Source organism: Falco peregrinus, chromosome 6 (genome assembly GCF_023634155.1).
Source record: "Falco peregrinus isolate bFalPer1 chromosome 6, bFalPer1.pri, whole genome shotgun sequence".
NCBI classification, from domain to species: Eukaryota; Metazoa; Chordata; class Aves; order Falconiformes; family Falconidae; genus Falco; species Falco peregrinus.
Window position 1 is genome coordinate 3,059,948 of NC_073726.1, and position 18,214 is coordinate 3,078,161.

At 44.6% G+C, this 18,214-nt stretch overlaps 1 protein-coding gene across 6 annotated transcripts in view; it reads right to left on the reverse strand.

The window, feature by feature from the left end:
• CELSR1 (cadherin EGF LAG seven-pass G-type receptor 1) overlaps positions 1–18,214 on the reverse strand; it is a 173,232-nt gene that overhangs the window by 58,768 nt on the left and 96,250 nt on the right. For all 6 annotated transcript variants that reach the window (XM_055808888.1, XM_055808883.1, XM_055808886.1 and 3 more), the window contains exons 4-5: positions 17,868–17,983; positions 14,720–14,808 (exon numbers count right to left, since the gene is read on the reverse strand). In XM_055808888.1, coding sequence (XP_055664863.1) covers positions 14,720–14,808; positions 17,868–17,983 — 205 coding nt within the window. The remainder of the gene's footprint in view (positions 1–14,719; positions 14,809–17,867; positions 17,984–18,214) is intronic.

Sequence of the window (18,214 nt, forward strand, 5' to 3'; positions counted from 1 at the left end):
CATAAACCCCTTACCCCTTTGATGTATGTATGCCCTTTATTCCCTGAATATTTTAATGGAATTTCTCTACACAAACTTGGCTCCAGTCTGTACAGAAACATGAGAGCCCATGACAGTGAAAAAGAAAACCCAAAAGCTTCCCATCGGTGAGTCAAAAATGCAAATCCTGAAAAGCCACCAGACCAGTTCCTTTTCCTAGACTAATTCCCTGAAACACTGATCCTCAGGATCCAGGCTGGGCCACAAAATCAAGCAAGTTTTACCAGCCTGATTTATTATCTCCTTTACAGCCGCATGCAGAGGCTAAACTTTGATACTCAAAGCAGGAGGTTTTTGGCACAGCTATGAGACCTGGCACACATAAATGGTGCTGCCCGAATTGCTGCTGCTCTTACGGTGGTAGGACAGAGACAGGGAGCAGCCCTCCTGTCCCACCGTGTGGCAATACCACAGCAAGGCTGTGAAAAGCCATGGTTACACATCCACAGCACCCAGACGTGCTGCTTCCCTTCACAGAACATGACCTGCATCTTCACAAATACCAGTTCCTGCAAAGGGAATATTCTTGGATTTGACTGATTTTGGCAAAGGCTGCTGTAGTACTGATGGGAAGAATGCCTGCAACGGAAATTTTATCCTCACATTTTTATTTCCAGATGCTTCTCGGTTCTTTGACGCTGAATCTATGACACAGCAAGGAGAACCTGTTTTGGAGGCCGAGAGACCATGCCTGCTGCTCAAGACAACATCCAGCTTTCTGCATGGGAGACACCACTCACCATGGTGCTCTGCTGCTGTGGATCCCCTCAGCTGCCATCTGCAGCGCTCTCCTCCCCTCTGATCTGCCCCTGTGGCTGTTGCACCTTCTCCCTGGTCCTCCCCTGCCCTCTGAACCCTTTTTCTGACTGTTTTGCTGCCTCCCTCCTTTCCACTAACAGGGATGATCTTCCAGCACCCTTGGAGAACTGGGAGAGGAGAGCACATGAAGAAAGATGCTGGAAGAGCATCCCTGTTCTCCTTCATATGTTCCCATCTCCCAGTTCAGCAAACCCTTCCCTCTTTGCCATTTGTCCCTATCTACCTGCCAAAGTACCACTCTCAAATATTTTCAGCTTTATATAAAACTGGTCTGTTTTATGACTTCATTTTGCATCCAGGATGTGAATGTTATTGCTGTCAGAATCCAAGAAATACCTAGAAATAGCACAACGTGACACTCACAGCAACTAACTCCTTCTCCTTGGACTCATCCCTAGTGACACCCTGCCAAGAAAACTGCTGCTTGGTGTGGGTGTTGGGGACACAACCGAGTCTTTAAAATCCAGGAATCCCACACTGCTCTACAGGCTACACCCCCCCACCCCCCATGGCTTCATCTTTGTGAGGGTCTCCTGGTACACACAGACCCCTGCACGGCCAGGTAATTGCAAAGCACTGTTTCCCCTCACTACACAGACAGATACAAAATACCTGAAAAGTTACTGCAAATCATCAAGCTACTGTAGATTTACTGTGTGATTAAATTGAGATAACAGTGCACTTCAAAGAACTCATACCAAATTCCTGAGGTGCCATTTCAATGACTGCGCTGGCTTTGCAGAAGCCCTCGCCAGGCTGGGCTGCACATCACCGCCTTCAAGCACTGTCCTCAAGGCCTTATGGTGAGCAAACGGCCCGTTCAGACTCTGCCGGCTCTCATGGAGGTCCCTTGCATCTCCTCAGCCTTCAGGAGGAGCTGAAAATCACTGTTTTTGGAGGTGCCATTAAACCTCTGAGCAGTTTTGTGGCACGGAAGTGTTCAAATGAGTTGAGCAAACCTGGGCTCAGGGAGCACTGCTGGGTGCCAGGTTCTCCAGGGTGATCTGAGAGCCCCATGCCATGAGGAAAGCCATGCGGCTGAGACTCAGCTCAGGTGTGGGGTGGGCACAGACTTAGAAGTGGCAGTGCTGTAACTGGGCACACAAGTCAAGCCTTTTAAAACCTGCGAGGAGCAAGAGGACTAAGTGCTGAGCAGCCTTGCCAAGGATGAGGCTTCCAGAAGAGCAAGGGCTTGGGTTAGTTTTGACATGAGATTGTCCCTGCTGTCACCTGCAGATCAAAACCTCTGAGGATGGTTTCTGAAAAAATTACTGTATGCATTTGCATAAAAAATAACCGGCATAACAATGGGTATTTTCAGGTGGGGTTTGCAAACTCTGTGAGAACAACACTTCCTAAAGCAGGTAGGGGACAGAAAGAGCCAGGCACTGGGTATGCACTCGCCCTCCTCTTCCCAAGCCACCCAAAAGACTTCTCAAAGCTGTCACGGAGAGCTGAGCAAGAGCAACTCAGGGCTGGGGAGCCGGTCACACTTTGCATCTCAATGACCTCCAAATGACTTTCACTGCTTTACACTTTCATTTCCTGAGACACAGATTTAGAGGCCAGTTATTTGTTATTTTGTGTCAAGACAATGGAATGTTGCTCCACGGCCAAATCCTCATTTCCTTTCCCAGATATCAATCAGTTCGCACTTACCCTCTACCAGACACCCCCCCCCCCACCCCCACCCCCCCACCCCCCCCCCCGCACCAAAATCAACAAAAGCAATTACTACTAATTGAAATCTGCATGAATAAATACTGGTGAAATTGCAGGGAGGGGCTTTCAAAGTCCAGACTCACGTGCCTGTTCTGCAAGGGCAGATCAGTTGCCCCCCTTTAGACCCACTAACACCTGCAAGGGCTCTGCAACCACATCCAAGCAGGAGCAAGAAAAAGCAAATATTAGCCAGGCAGCCCTTCAGCGCTTTTCAGGAGATGTTAGGAACGTAAATGGTTGCCAATGGCTCAACCAAAGTCCCACTGAGGGAGTGGCAGATGCCATTGGAAGAGCATAAGAAACGCACGGCAACACTTCTCCTGTCCTCCTGGCTCTTGTCTTCCCACCTGCAATACTGCAGGCTGGAGCTCGAGATGGGTTTTCACAGGATTCCGCCACATTTTATGGATGGAAGGGACTCATGTTAGCATCTACTCAGCCTTTTGCCTTATACAACCACAGAACATCACACAGTGAGTCCTGTCTCAATAACATGGCTTGTACCCAAGTTAAAGTTTTCCTTTAGAACAGGAAATAGTGACTTGATTGAAAGATTTCAAAGGACTGCAAGACCCTCAGAACTGTGGGCAGATTATCATGCAGATCATACACCTTCACTATTAAGGGTACTGTGTATTATTTCTAAGCAGAATTTGTCAAGCTTCAATTTCTACATATCAAACCTATGGTCTTATCTAGACTAGGACTTTCATTGATGACCCTCTGTATTTGGATGGAAGAGGATGAAATTGGCCTCAGCATGGATGGGAGTCTCTGAATCTTCAGCCAGAATGCCAGGAAATGACTCATAAACTGAACTATTTTTGCAGAGATTACCTTTTCTCATGGCATTTTAAGTTGCCACAAGAGTTCTGAGCATGTAGGAAATGACATGTTTTGCACTCAGACATGAGGAACATATTTTATGTGTTTGACTAAAACAACATTTTGAACTTTAAATGTGAAGTGCTGGCATGCATTCAGCAATGGAAAACCTGATTTCTTTCCCTTTCTTTAGCTGCTTGTCATTTTAATTGCTAGTTTTTTTTAAATAGCCATGCCCACTAGCACAAAAAATACGAAGTATAGATAAGTAACACAGATGCATAGCTACAAAGTCCTCACACCCTCATGTCGTACGTGTGCCTCCAGCACTACCTACCACATGCTTCACAAATGTACAAGCCTGCCCACCAAAAAGCACAACAAACTGCTAATACAGTAACTTTTGTTCTTGTAATAAAGTTGTGAAAAGATTATCATAACCTGCACCTGGCTAACAACATTGCTAATCCAGGAAAAATCCCTCCAACTCTTGAGGTGACAAGGAAACGCAACATGCAAGTCCCTCAGAATACTGGTTAAAATTTTTGATTGTGGCTAGCAAACAAAGTGACTTTTCCACCTGAACTGCTTTTCTTCCTTGTACAACTGAAAAAACCCTGGCAACTTTCCGTGTGAAGAAGAGGCCCTGCACTTATGCAGGTAACCACAGAAAAGTCCTTCTAGAGCTAATGAGTTCACTGCGGTTACGCTCCCTGCATTTTTGGTGTCTTGCAAGCTTTCCTGTGCTTAAGCTATGGCAGAACTTTTGATCCCACGAAAATGCTGTAGAAGGAAGGGTATCCAGCCCAAACCGATGATCTGGTGAAGTATACTACCGGTGCTCTGCTGAAAGCTAGCACTACCCACTGCCTCCTCCTCGCTGTGCCACCACTGACCTCCGCAACCCTGCATTACCTTCTGCTATTTCACAATGTTCACAATGAGATGAGTGATAAGGAAATGATGAAGTTAGAAATGTGGCTAAATATGAAGTAAGAATACATGATTTGTTTTAACGGGAAACACTAAATTTTAGCACGCTTTCTGCCTTGCGCACTTGAGATAGCCTTTAAAAGCTCTATTGGCAATTCTTAGAGATATTATTATTTAGGTTTGGAAATTCAGATCCACAAAATTGTATCTCTTCCTGGAAAAATATGCCCAGAGAAGTTGGTTGTTCCTAACTGAATGACATTTTCCATATTTACAGAACCCTGCTCCCCTAAGATATTTGCGTAACATCACAATTAATGGTCTGCATTTTTCTTTACCAGACAATGCCAAATAATGCTGAAGTGGGCCTGTGTTGATCACGGATGCTGTAAATACAGCAAGTCAATCTGATCCAACAAAATCCAAACTCTGGTGGGGCTCACATCTGATCAACAGTGGCATTATCATAATCTTCAACAACGGCATTGTTTGTTTAGAAAATCTCCCTCAATCCCTTAACAAATTAGTCTGGAAACCACTGGGAGGATTAACTTCAGAAATTCTCCCTCAGATCACAATTACATCTGCTCAGATGTCACCAGTGACAGACATCTGAACAAGTCATACTCAGCCTTTATGACTAATTGCATTTCCAGTGATTTGACTTTTGTTGGGGTCTGTCTTTTCCAACCACATTACAAAATTACAGCACTCGGCTGGGGCAACCATGCCCCAGTGCGAGAGGTGCTCCCCAGCACAGGGTGTAATACCTAATACCTATCTAAGAATTTAATTGCCAACCACTTCTCCTGACCATTCAGATTAAGAAGTAAGTGATACTGGATGGTGTCCTGGATACTTTCAGGGCTAACTCTTTCACCTTGGGTCCAATGACTAGAAGTTATGCCTAGCTGGTGGCAGCTATGTGGCTTTTCTCCAAGGAGCTGGCATTCAGCTGCAGGCATGTGCCTGCCTCACAAATCACCCGCTGCGCTGGCAGCCTCATTGGCAGGCTTGGCAGGGAGACCGGGAGCTGAGCAAACAAGGCTTTCCTGCTGGAATGGGAGCCTCACGCCCAAGGGGCGATGAGACAGCGGGGTGGCACAGGGAAGCCAGTGCTGAGCTGCTGCGTGATGCTCCCGTTTGCCTGTTAGTCCTAGGATGACGGGGTGCTGTGAACCCAGAACTTCTAACAACAATTAGTTCCTTTTGTAGGAAAGAAAGCAGTAACCACTGTCATCAATGTCTTTCGGCACAGCTATCACAACCTTGAGTTTCACTAAAATGTTGTTATCTGCCTTTTTTATCCCCTATGGCAAAGTCAATTATTGGTCCTGGATAAAAACTATATTTCCATAACAGGTGAATTTGCCATCATCAGAGAGGGTCTGTGTTTTCAGAAGGAAACGAGATAAACTGTCAGCTCCATAGGCACCTGGCATAGGGGCATGTGTGCTGTAGCCAGCAGGGCTTCTGCTTGTCTCCACAGCAGACCATCAGAGGCTGCTGTATTGCAACCCACCCTATTCAAAACAAGGTGCTGCATTAACCTCTCCAGCACCGACCAGCACCACTCCCACTGCTTGCAACTGTCTGTGTGACTTGTACTTATGCAAGGAGTTTGGATTAAAGGGCAGGTCTTGCCTGCCCAGAACAGGGGAATGCAAGTGGCCGCTGAGCTTCCAGGTGCCCGTGAGCACACCAGCGCACAGCCATGTAGGTCTTGACTTTCGGTGTACGGCTATGTCCCCCCTACAGTGACTGGTGGCTGGATGAAATGTGGATGAGCTGACTCTCGGGTGGGAAAGCAGGGGTGGGACATAGTTTTTAAAAGGGAAGTTTTGTGTATGCATCCTCAATTCCTTCAGCAGTGCTCTGCCTCCGGCCACTGCTGGACAGCTGCACGACACAGGCTCCCAAAATCAAAACAGAGGCTCTAGTGAAACAAAGGTAGTGACGAACGTTACAGATTTGTTATAAAGGTAATCCCAAAGAGAATTCTGCTGCTGAGTGGCAGGCATAATGTGTGTAAGAGCATGAGAAAACGCAGTAGTTGTACAGGACTGAACCCAAGAGCTTACGCTAGTCATGCAGTCAGCTGAAGCAGATGCTCTGTATGAGCAAGGCACGCTCCAGCAAGACACATCATGATGCATCTAAGGTAAATTCATACCATCCTTGCTGCCGTGTGCAACTGCCCCTCCGCATCTGCTGGTGGGCCCTGGTGGGCATTGCTCACTCCCTGTTCCCATCACCTCTGCAGCAGCCCCGTGAGACTGCTGCTTTCCCGGTCACATCTCCCTTGGGAGCAAAATGGGTTCACTGGGTTTTCTGTCATGGCTGTACATTTACCCACCCTTTTTTCCTTTTGTTAGACCAGAAGCTGCCATTGGATTTGGAAGGCACCTGTGCAGAAAAGTCTTTCGAGCAAAGAAATTGGATTGATTTTTCTGTCTGATTTAGAATAGAGACACCTGCCCCCCAAAAAAACCCAAATCCAACAACCTTCCCTTTACATCTCCAAGTTGGCCAGGTAAATGTTGCAATTTTTATCTCAAGGTCTTTGCTCCTGTCCATTATGGAAAGCCTTTATCCTGAAGTTGCTGAACACCCAGCTTATTTTAAAGTGCTTCTTATTTCTTGCTTAGTGTCATGGTTTAACCCCGACAAGCAGCTAAGCCCAACTCAGCTGCTTGCTCACTCCTCCCACAGCAGGACGGGGGAAAGAATTAGAAGGGTGAAAGTGAGAAAACTTGTGAGTTGAGATAAAGACAGCTTAATAGGCAAAGAGAAAGCTGCACATGCAAACAAAGCAAAATAAGGAATTCATTCACCATTTCCCATTGGCAGGCAGGTGTTTAGCTATCTCCAGGAAAGCAGGGCTCCATCACACATAATGGTGACTTGGGAAGACAAATGCCATAACTCCAAGCATCCCCCCTTCCTCCTTCTGCCCCACAGCTTTTACTGCTGATATGGTCAAATGGTATGGGATACCCCTCTGGTCAGTTGGGGTCAGCTGTCCTGGCTGTGTCCCCTCACAGCTTTTTGTGCACCCCCAGCCTACACCAGTCTGAGGAGCAGAAAAGGCCTTGACTCTGTGTAAGCACTGCTTAGCATTAGCTAAAACATCCCTGTGTTATCAATACTGTTTTGGTCAGAAATCCAAAACATAGCACCATATCAGCTACTATGAAGAAAATTAACGCTATCCCAGCCCAAATCAGTATAGTTGGACATGACAAAAAATGCACACGGAGATGGAGAGCGTGCATGGAGTGAAGGCAGGTGGTTTGGAACAGACCTGCAGATGCTTTTCATTTTATTTTAACAGTAGGAGCATTAACAAGGACTATCATCCAATAGGTATATTTTCAATCTATGCCTCTTCAGACATCTATTTCACAGAGCTCCCATATGACACTCCTCTTTCTGACCAACGTATTGCCTGACTTAACTACAGGTACAGCAGCAAATGAAGCCCTGACGTGGCCTGGGCTGCTTTTTTCTTCCTGTCTTTTCCTCCATGACCCTGTCCCCCCTTCCACTTCAAGCCCTGAGTCCTGAGCAGGTGTAGATGGGATCTGTTCCTTTGTTGCAAGCAGCTTCATCCCAAGTCCACCTAAGCTGGCAGCAGTCCCGAATCCACATCATCGTCAAGACCCTCAGCTGCCCCCAGCCCTGATCAGAGCCCAGCCGGGCGCACAAGCTCTGCCCAGCAGCACTGGAGAGCTGCCACTCAGATCACAATGAGCAAATGGAGCTCACTGAGATCTCCCCAGAGACGGAGCTGGTTGGTTTTAGCCAGATGTATGCTAACTCCCAGCATCAGCTGTGAGGCACTACTAGCGATCCACAGTATGGAGGATTTGTGGATGCAGACTCCACCGGTAAGCTCTGCTGGTGCTGTAGCACAGCTGTACGGGCACAGTTAAATAACCCTTTGGTATCAGCTTTGGCCAAGGAACCCACGGGCAAAGGAGAAAGCTGCCTTTCCACCCACTCACCTACCAGCAGAGCAACCACAAGGGGAGAGCTGCAGCACGCACCCAAGGTACAGAAAATCAGTTACAGTGCAGGACTTGGCACTGAAACAGAGGGTGTTTTGGCATCTGGAAATGGTTTTCAGCCAATAGGGGAAGGATAGATCCTCCCTGGGAAGGAAAGGTACTGGCAAATTCTAGTGTGTGAGTGGGCTGAGAGCTAAATTTCTACAGCATTAGCTTCAGTGATACTCAAGCTCCAGCTTGCCCCAGATAAAGGCCAGTCAACTCAAGAGAAACCATCACTTACCACAGGCAGGAGATTTTTGAAAGCATATGTGAGTCTGATTTAGAGCAATGCACCTCCTGTGCTTTGAATTCACAACACACTGAAGATCAGCCCTAAGCAGCCCTCATTTCTTTTAAGTTTATCTCTAACTGAAGAAATTTGCCTGTTTTCTCCAGCAGCTGTCTTCAGGCTAAACGCAGGTCTGGGCTCTGCTGGGTGAGAAGCTGGCAGGGATGGAAGGCATCAGGTCTCTGCTAACTGTACCACTGTGAAAGGGTGGGCTACTCCCAAGATAATCAAGCATCTGAAACAACTGCCACGGTACTCCTCAGTCTAAAGACATGCAAGGAAGGAGTGAAAGAACGGCAGCTTACTGTGGATTATCAAATATGAGAAGAAACACTAGCTCAGTTATGGAGAAAGGGTAATGTTTGTCCTGAATATCTCATCCTAGGAGCCTGCAGGCTCAAGTGACCAGTAGTGGAGGCACTCTTCGAGGTACCCATCATTTGACACTTCCTGACCATGGAGGAGGATCCCATGCATACACGCTGCCCAGTCTTACAGCCATTACTTTTGTGAGTCATTCTGTGACTCATTCAGGGATTTGTTCATCCCATCCCCCACAATTACTCTACTGCACATCAGACACTCGGTGTTAACACGCTTCTGATCTCAGATTTTCTGTCATTTAGGCAAAATTGTCTGTGCTCGCTTAAACAGATGCAGAAGGAGCTTCTGCCTACAGAACAGTAACATCCTTAAGCAACTTTGATGTCACATATGTATAAGTAACACATAAGATACACAGTATATAAATATACATGTACATGCCCTCTATAATTAAAGGAACATGTCCATGCGCAAAACATTTTTATCTTGTGCCAAATGATGCATTCTACCCTGAGGTAATGAGTCAGGTAAAACATTAACATAAATTTGATGGTATATCTCAAATTCTGAACAAAATTGCATTTCTATCAGAAGTTTGGGAGAGTGGCTTGAAGGTTTCACTTAATTAAAAACACCACCCACTACTGGGCTCATTAAAATCTCCTGTCTCAGGCAATGCCTATAATCATACATGAACCTGTATGTGCAATGAATGCCAGATAGTTCATGCGATATCACTGATACCGAGCATCGCTACCATCAAACATCCTGGTGGTTTCTGCTCCTATTCCAAACAAATACCAGCCTGGCTTAACCTACTACCGTCACTCATGCTGGCAGGTGCAGGAAAGCCAAAGGATAAGGACCAAACTCAGAGGCTGACTGCACTCTCATCACATGGAAAGCAAGCACCATCACCAAGGCAAATAGTGCAGCTCACACTGCTGCTGCCCCTCACACCAGCTATCCTCTGAACAATCAGCAGGTCGTTTCTGCTATTTTTTACCAGTTTTACTTGCCAGGCTGAAATCTTCCCCCTTCTCCCACCTTCTCTTCCAAAAGAATATAAAAAAAAAATCCCATTTCTTCTAAATTTCTTATTCAATATATATAACTCTTGATAAAGCAGGTCACACCTTTAATTTAATACCTCCCACTGACTTTAATGGCTGCAAGGATCCCAGAAGGTAAGGTGTTTAAGCTAACAGAGTCAGTGAGTAGCTTTCCTCCTTGCCTTCCCCCTGCTGTCAGCAAACATCTATAATGGCAAGTAACACTACTAACAGGTAAACTGATACCTTGCTACTGGGTAGCTGACAAGACTTAATATATAACTGAAACTAGAGAATGGTTATAAAACACTTCTAGTTCTCTTATAGCTACTAATTCCTTCCCCTTGGTGTTTTCTTTTTCAGAAATGAAATACAGAGCCAACACTTCCTTAGTACAACCTCAGTACAATCCATGTGCTTCCTTTAGGCACTTCCACTGAAATCAAGTGTGTCAGCTGTTACCAGGGGAGGAAGCATCCATTTCCATCACTACATGGTAAATGAAATGACATTGCTTCCCTTCCTCCTCTGATACAATCTGTTTCATTACTGTAACATTTTACACAGTGCCTGCACATGCCAGGATTTCTAAGAAAGCATCAAATACTTAAGCTGGTGGAGAACTGGTCTCATGCTTTTCTGCAAACATGGTGGCCCAAAGCCAGCTCTGGACTCACCTCTTACCAGTCGAGGCTCCAGTGTCTATCTCCAAGTGGCAGCGGGCCCTCATGATACAGAGTTAATTATAAAGCAACATTTTTCAACAACGCTAAAGATATATATTACTAAGCACATCACTTCTAAGCTGAGTACAGAAAATAATTTACAGGAGTCACTTCTACACTTACTTCTTATTTCATTATCATTATTACCAAACCAATTTTGTGCAGGGTGGCAGCATCACCAGGATGCCACAGAACTGTGTGCTACATTAATAAAATAGCTGCTGCAGAAGTTTCCCACCAGTTGCCTCCCCCATCCAAGTCACCCAGCCCTGGAGTCCAAATGCCAGTGATGCTCCGCCACATATCAGCCACAGAGATACAGGTGCCAAAAAACACTCAACCTGTGCTCTTATTCGACCATGACCAACTCAGATTGCAGGGACAGTTTTCAGAGTTGTGAAAACTCATCTATGAAAATGTGCTTTGGACTGAAGTGATTCAGATTATGTATCAAAGCCAGTCAGTTATTCTCCTCAAAAAATAAAGATGAAAAATTAACTTCAGCTATGATGAAATCTAATACTCTGTGTAAATTACAGCATTATCTGAAAGCCCCAAAGAAGACCGAACCATTTTTTTTTCTTGCTAGATGCTGTACTAATGTGGAAAGGAGGAATTAAACTGAACAGTTTCTAGCTTAGTTTTTAAAAAGATACTTTAAAGAAGCTTAACAAAAAAAGCAACTGGGAAAGAAGGATGAATCTAAGAGTGTACCTGACCCCAAACATTTGCTGTGAGCACAACAGCAGATTTTCGGATTGCTGTTTCTTTCAATGGCACCACAACATATCTTAGATTTTTAAAGGCAAGAAAAAAGGGTCCAGCTTGAAGAAGCCTGTCACTGCCCAAAGACACAGTGGTGGGCAGGAAGAGGACAGACACAGCTGTAGTGACCCCAGCAGCAGGACGAGCAGCCTGACAGCACTCAGCTGTAGGAGTGTGAATAATAAGAAAAGTTCAGAATGACTGCATTTTGCTGTGCAAAAAAAGCACAGAAGTGACACAGGAAGGGACAGATGAACAGATAGGCAAAGGCAATCATATTTATTAAATAAAGAAAACCTGCTGATGGAGCAAAAGGCAGATGGAGGGAGATGAAAAGCAACATGAGTGACGGATAAAAAAGAACAGGTATTTATATACCTCTTTAAGGGCTTTTTAATGTGAGACAGACAATGAATAAAATGGATCTCTACGGGTATGTGGGGTGATGGTTTATGCATTTCCCATGGGCAACACTGGGAAGAGATGTCTCAAGAGGAGCAAAGACTAGATCCAGGCAAAAAACAGAACAGAAGAAGGGGCAAGGAGCCCCTGTAGGGATGCTGGTGGAGGTAGCCCCTGCAGCTGCCCCCAGGGATGGGGTGCTGCCACAAAATGCCAGAGTGAGCTGGAGGCAGAGAGGAGGGAGGGGAGTCCAGAAGGGGCTGGAGGTGCGGAGCAAACATGAGCTGGAAGCAGGGAGGAGGGAGACAGCTCAGGGGAGCTGTGCCTGCTCAGGAAGGCTGCAGCATGTCTGAGCAAAGAAAAGGGGCTGAGTAGTGATGGGATGAGGACCTGACACTGTGGTAAAATTTCAGAAAGAGTGGAAGGATGCAGTACTTGCAAAATAACATGAGTACAAAATTTAAGCAAACTCATGAGTTTTGGGTGCTCTGTTATTCAAGCATGTCCTAGCTGCATCAAGTTTAGACACAGCATCCCACCTATCTTGGCACAACTCAAATCCCTAAATTGTCTCTGTCTTTTCAACTGCCTCGTAGGAACTTTACTTCCAGCTTTGTTAAAACATGAAGTAGCGAAGGAACTACTTTCCAAACAAAAACCAGCCGAGGCGAAGGCTTAACCCTGCTGCAGGGCACAGCAAGCAGCCCAGCAGGCAGGCCAGCAGACTGCCTCTGGGTACTACTCTTCTTGTACCACCGGAGAGCTGGTGCAACCTATGTGGTTCTCAGACATGCTGGAAAGTCCTAAGAGCACGCTAAATACACATAGGACAGCATATTCTACTTGTGCTGTTTACTCAATATTATGAGGTCCCCTCTCCCAGACCAAGTTTAACCATTCTGGAATAAATACTACTAAGGAGAAGGTGATGACCTCAGTCTCTAACATGGACAGCAAAGGGCACAGTGCTGCTCTCTACACAGTGACCCTGCTTTTCATCACTTTTATGTCATGTGAGTGACAAAGGCAGTGAAGTCAATGGTGTTTCCTGGCGAGGGCCCTCTGCTCTCCCTCTCTGCCCTGAGCTCCCTCCCATGCAGCGGGGACTGGCTCATTCCTCTTCAAAAAACTGGGGCAAAAGAAGAAATTGATGACAAGGCGCACATGTTAGCGATAGGAAAACAACAGCTGCTAACATGGCTCACCTACCAGTCTGCTGGAACAGCAGCAAGCCCTGAAAATGAAGCAGAGGTTTATTTTTAACATCAGTGTCAGATCTCTTTCCCTTTTAAAGAGAGTCCTGGGACTGCTTGGGCCCCTTATCTGCTTGGCAGCCCTTCAGCGAGCTGCTCCAGCGGCTGTCCCTGCAGCTGTGCCCTCCTGTACTCATCCACCAAGGAGCTCGAAAGCAGGAGTGACCCTCTGTTGCTTCAGCAAGTGCTGTTTACTCTGCTGAAGCGATTCACTAAGAAATATGCAGACCATGGAAACATGGTGTGTTGCAGTTTGTAAGGAAAAGCCTCACAGTGTCCACAGATGCATGCATGGCAACACACCAAGTTTCGCTTCTACTTCTGTGTGTGGTGGACAGTAGAGAGTATATTAAGTATAAAACTTCTAAAACAAGTTTTAATTATTTTAATATAAAATAACGAATAAAAGATGTTTTTATTTTGTCAATAAAATATCCTTAGGCTAGGTGACTCTATCTAGGAGTCCACAGAAAATTTTTTAATCCTCCCATTCAAACTGCCACACAAACTGTGATGAAAGGATGCAGCACTGGGAAATACAGAACTTGCTGATCATATTAATCCTTCATCTTTCATTCAGCTTCCTACACCAGTATCCTGTTTCCTTTTTAATAGACAACAATGCTCCTCTCTTTCCTTACGTGATCCCCATAATGCTATCATGTCAGACTTAAAAGCAACGCTTCTCAGTAACTAAACGAATTCTCGAATTTTTTGTTATAGATTATAGAAGAGCTCTGACATCTGTCTGTAAACAATGACACTATACACCCTAAAAACTTGCTTTTTGTTTCATCACAAAATGGCTGGTTTGCACAAAGCCCCTGCCTTTGCTTCAGTCAGAGTGAACCCGTTTTTGACAACTACCAAGGGTGCAGCTGTGGGACAGCGATGCCGGAGCCCGCCCCAGAGTGCCATAAACTGCATGCAACGAGAGTTTTTGCATTTCTTTTGCATACCTTTTTATATAGCAGACAAAAGAAATAGTTTAGTGAGATAGTCCTTGATTACTGAAACATGTCAACCATTTAATAACCAAACTTTCCAAACCAGAGAAGCTTGTAGTAGCTAAACTTGTCATTTTACAGAAGAAAATAGTTTTACCTTGCTTCAGAAAATTCTACACTAGTGGTTTGTACTTACTACACTGAAGGTTCCTGCACTGCACAATTCTTCAAAAAGATCCAAATCACCAAATCATCTGTTTTAGATAGACTGACACTTGTGATGGTTTAAAGAACTGAAAACTAAAATTCTTCCAAGTACCTGAAGGTTTCCCTTCTGAGAAGGACATACTAGGCCTGACTTTGCCTTTCTGAGGCAAAACTCAGAGACCTGAGTTGGAATTTTTGTCCCAGCAGGGTAAGCAAGACCAGTACCATTTGTGCAGAGCTGTAGCAATGTGTCTGGTTAAATAAATAAAATTTAGGTCATCTGCATACATCAGGTCAGAGCCAGATGACCCACACCTCTATTACTCTACATATAACAGGGTTATCACCAACACAGTTAGTCTTACCTTATTGTAGTACTGCACCTGGACTGAGTGCCACTGCCCATCGCTGACCCCTCCAGGCACGAACGGTGCCACCATAGTGGTTGTCTCCCCTGCAAGGGCAGGCAGAAAGGAAAAAAATAAGTCAACATCACTGCAAAGCCTGCACTGCACTAAACTGAAACACAGAAAGACCCTCATTGGGCACAGGATGCAGCCGTCTTACTTAATCATGGAGGAATTTGGGTTTTCATCCTGTGAGACAGTAAATATCCCCAGTTTCATGGAATTATTTTGGTACACAAATACAAAAATAGCTTCTGACACATTTGGGTAAGTTATGTTATTTTTTATTATGCTTCTGCTTATTGTGGTAGCAGATGCATTGGGTAGATACAGCTATTGCTGAAGTGGTCAACTGAGGAAAAAAAATGTACATGCATTTTTCTGCATTTCTGCCAAAACCAGCACTTTGAGGGTTTTTTAATATGATGAGTATCGTGCTGGGATATTTTGTCAGGGAAGGGAAGCCTACTCCTCGCCAGAGCTGAGAAATTGAAATCCGAAAGTACTGTAGTACAAAATCCATGGTAAACTTGGTACCAGCAAAATTTTACCAGTAATCAACGAAATTATTGGCAGTCTTTCAGTATTTAAATTTGAAAGCAAGTCCTTGCCATTGCAATTGGAAATCTGAAGCTTTCAAGCCAGGTCTGAGTCAGCAGAACCAGCTCAGTAACCAGGCATATCTGTTCCAAGGTAGCAGCAAAATAAATGTTCATGTTGAAAGTACATAAAAGGCCTGGCACAGAGAAGAGATTGCTAGGTTTCAACTTCTTTTTTTTTTTCTTTCTTTTTCTCTGGTGGTGTTTTTTTTTTTTTTAACAGCTGGAAAATTCTACGTAATAAACCACAGGAAAAATAACTCCCTCCCATAAGCTAACAAAGTTCTTAGTATTGTTGAGCTTAAAAAGTACTTTCAGCTCTCTATTTGCCACAACTACTTTACCCTGCGTGAAGTACTATTCCTTGTTAATTCCCATCCTATATAATTCTGTTTTTTAAACAATACAGATTTCAGTTAGCATGTTTGACAACTTGCTGTGATGTTTTTTACCATTTAGTGATAAAAAGTCTGTGACAAAAACTGGGCTTTTTGTTCAGCTAGCAAGTTGCTGCAATAGGAAGATCACTGGCCTCCCAATCCTTTTGCTTTGCTTTCTGTGAAAAAGTTGTTGCAACAGGTAACACTGTCAGATCAGATGTCCAAAACCTGTACTGTTCATTAAAAGCCACTTAAAACTATAAAACATTAACCATTCTCCTCCAAAGAAAATACCATTTGTAATATACAGGACCAGACCTGCTCTCAGGTGCAGCAGTGCAAATCTAAATTTAGTTTCATGTATTTTAAAGTAGTTCCTCCACATTTAAATGCACATAAGTGCAAGCAGAATTTAGGGTTTTTTTTCCCATTCATCCTCAGGGTGCCTTCCAAGCAATTTGATTCAAGTTTAGACAGGTGGAGCAGAGCTACAGAAGAAAGCACATCTCTCTGACTGCAGCATGTTATTTCATTACACTAATCCATTGAAAAACCTGCCTTAAAATTCTAATTTGGACAAGTTTGAGGTAATAAATGGGAAATGAAACCGGATATCTTCAACTCAAAGGGCCCAGATATGCACTTGAGCATTGCTAGTAAATTGATGGGGTCACACAGAATTTATCATGGACTCTGAGGGAAACAACCATCACTGGCGATGAGTGCAACACCGATGTGGGCTCTGCATCTACTGCTTTACTGCTTGCAACATCACACTTTTCACAAACATAAAAGTTGACTAAAGCCTGCATGTCTATTTTGAATACGGATAACATGAAATAACAGGATTATTTCCTGAGTTAGGTACAGAGGTACAAACATCTCACTTGACCTACATTTAACCCCACTTGACCTACAAAACAACAGCGCTTCCCAGATATTTGTTTCTGTCCCCATGGAAAACATCCCCTAAACCTGTGACAACTACAGGTTGTCTGCTCTGCTGAGATGTAGTAAAGTCACCAAAGCTTTCCAACTGAACTCACAAACCTGCTCCGGGGCTGAAGCGGGAATGTAAGCAGTCAACCAAGAGGGACTCCAAGAGCCTCAGCATGCCTGCTGAAGTTCAAGAGGTAATTCCTGGTGGTTCAATGTGCTTCAACCATGCTGTATAGCTGCATGCTAACAGTTCCACCTGCTACCCCCTCATGGCAATTAGCACAGCGAGGCATCAGTTTTTGGATGAAACTTGGGCTTTTTTAACTCAGGAAACATCCCTCTGCTGAGGCTGGAATGGTCAGGGTTTGTTCTGATCACGCTTTTGTCAGAAAGAGCTTTGCCACTGCCAAGGCTGATTTTCTGGAGGAAACCTCTGCCCTGGGAGAAGGCCACAGTGGCTGGGTACATGCCGCCCAGCGCGCTGCTTGTCAGCTTTCTCCTCTCTCTGCTCCCAGAAGCACCAAAAGACACTGGTTTTGTCCTAGTGCAGAAAGCAAGCAAACCCCTAAGCCTCCGTTTCTTGTTTCCTAGCCCACGTAGCAATGAGCGGACAGCCAAGTTCTCCTAAATTTGTTCTTGTTTATGGCTTTTTCCAATAACAGGTGCTTCTATAGTGCAAAAGTGCATTCCAGCAACAGCAACAGCATTGCTCGTCACCAACCCCTAATGAACCACAGGCATTTCTCATTTGTCTGCTAGCATTTCCTTCGGCTCGCATGTATTTTTAGATAACATTTATGCACCTCGTTTCAATGATGTGTAGTAAAAATGCATAAACACACAACATTTATCACAGTGTGATAAAATAAAGTCTTATTTAAGCAAACATTGGCTCGGAGGCCAACTTTCAGGCTAGTGCCAATCTTTTATAGTAGTCATAAACTCTGCCTCTTATAACTGATATGTTGACAAGCTCCTGCCTACAACTGCAAGTGTAACCACCACAAACCACTACAATCTGGAGTACTTTACAACACTCGGCATCAGTTGTTCACTGTACAATGTCAGCCAGTTACTCAATTAATGAGGCAGCAAATAGCCATATAAAATCATTAAAATGCATTTCCAAACAGCTTGAGAGGATCTCCTGACCACAAGGAGAAACATTTGACTTAAGCAAGACCTCACCTGCCGAGAACGTGAGCTGGATCTGCTCCTCAATGATCTCCAGGGCAATGAAGTCGTGCTTCTCGTTAAACCGCCCGTTGTAGAGGAGGAGAGCGTTCCTTTCCCTTGTTGCAAACCTAGAACACAGAGCCAAGGGCTTATGAATGCTTAATGGCTTATGAATTAAAGACTGATGGTCAAGTTGCCCAGAAGAAAGACAGCATTGTATTTAGCAGAAAAGCAAGCCTTTGAATCTTTCTTCAGACAGAAAATTATAAAACTGAGGAGTCAGTTGCAGGATAAATCTACTCTTTCACAACGGACAGAAGCAAGCAAGACGGAAATTACAGAAATCTACTCTGCAGAGT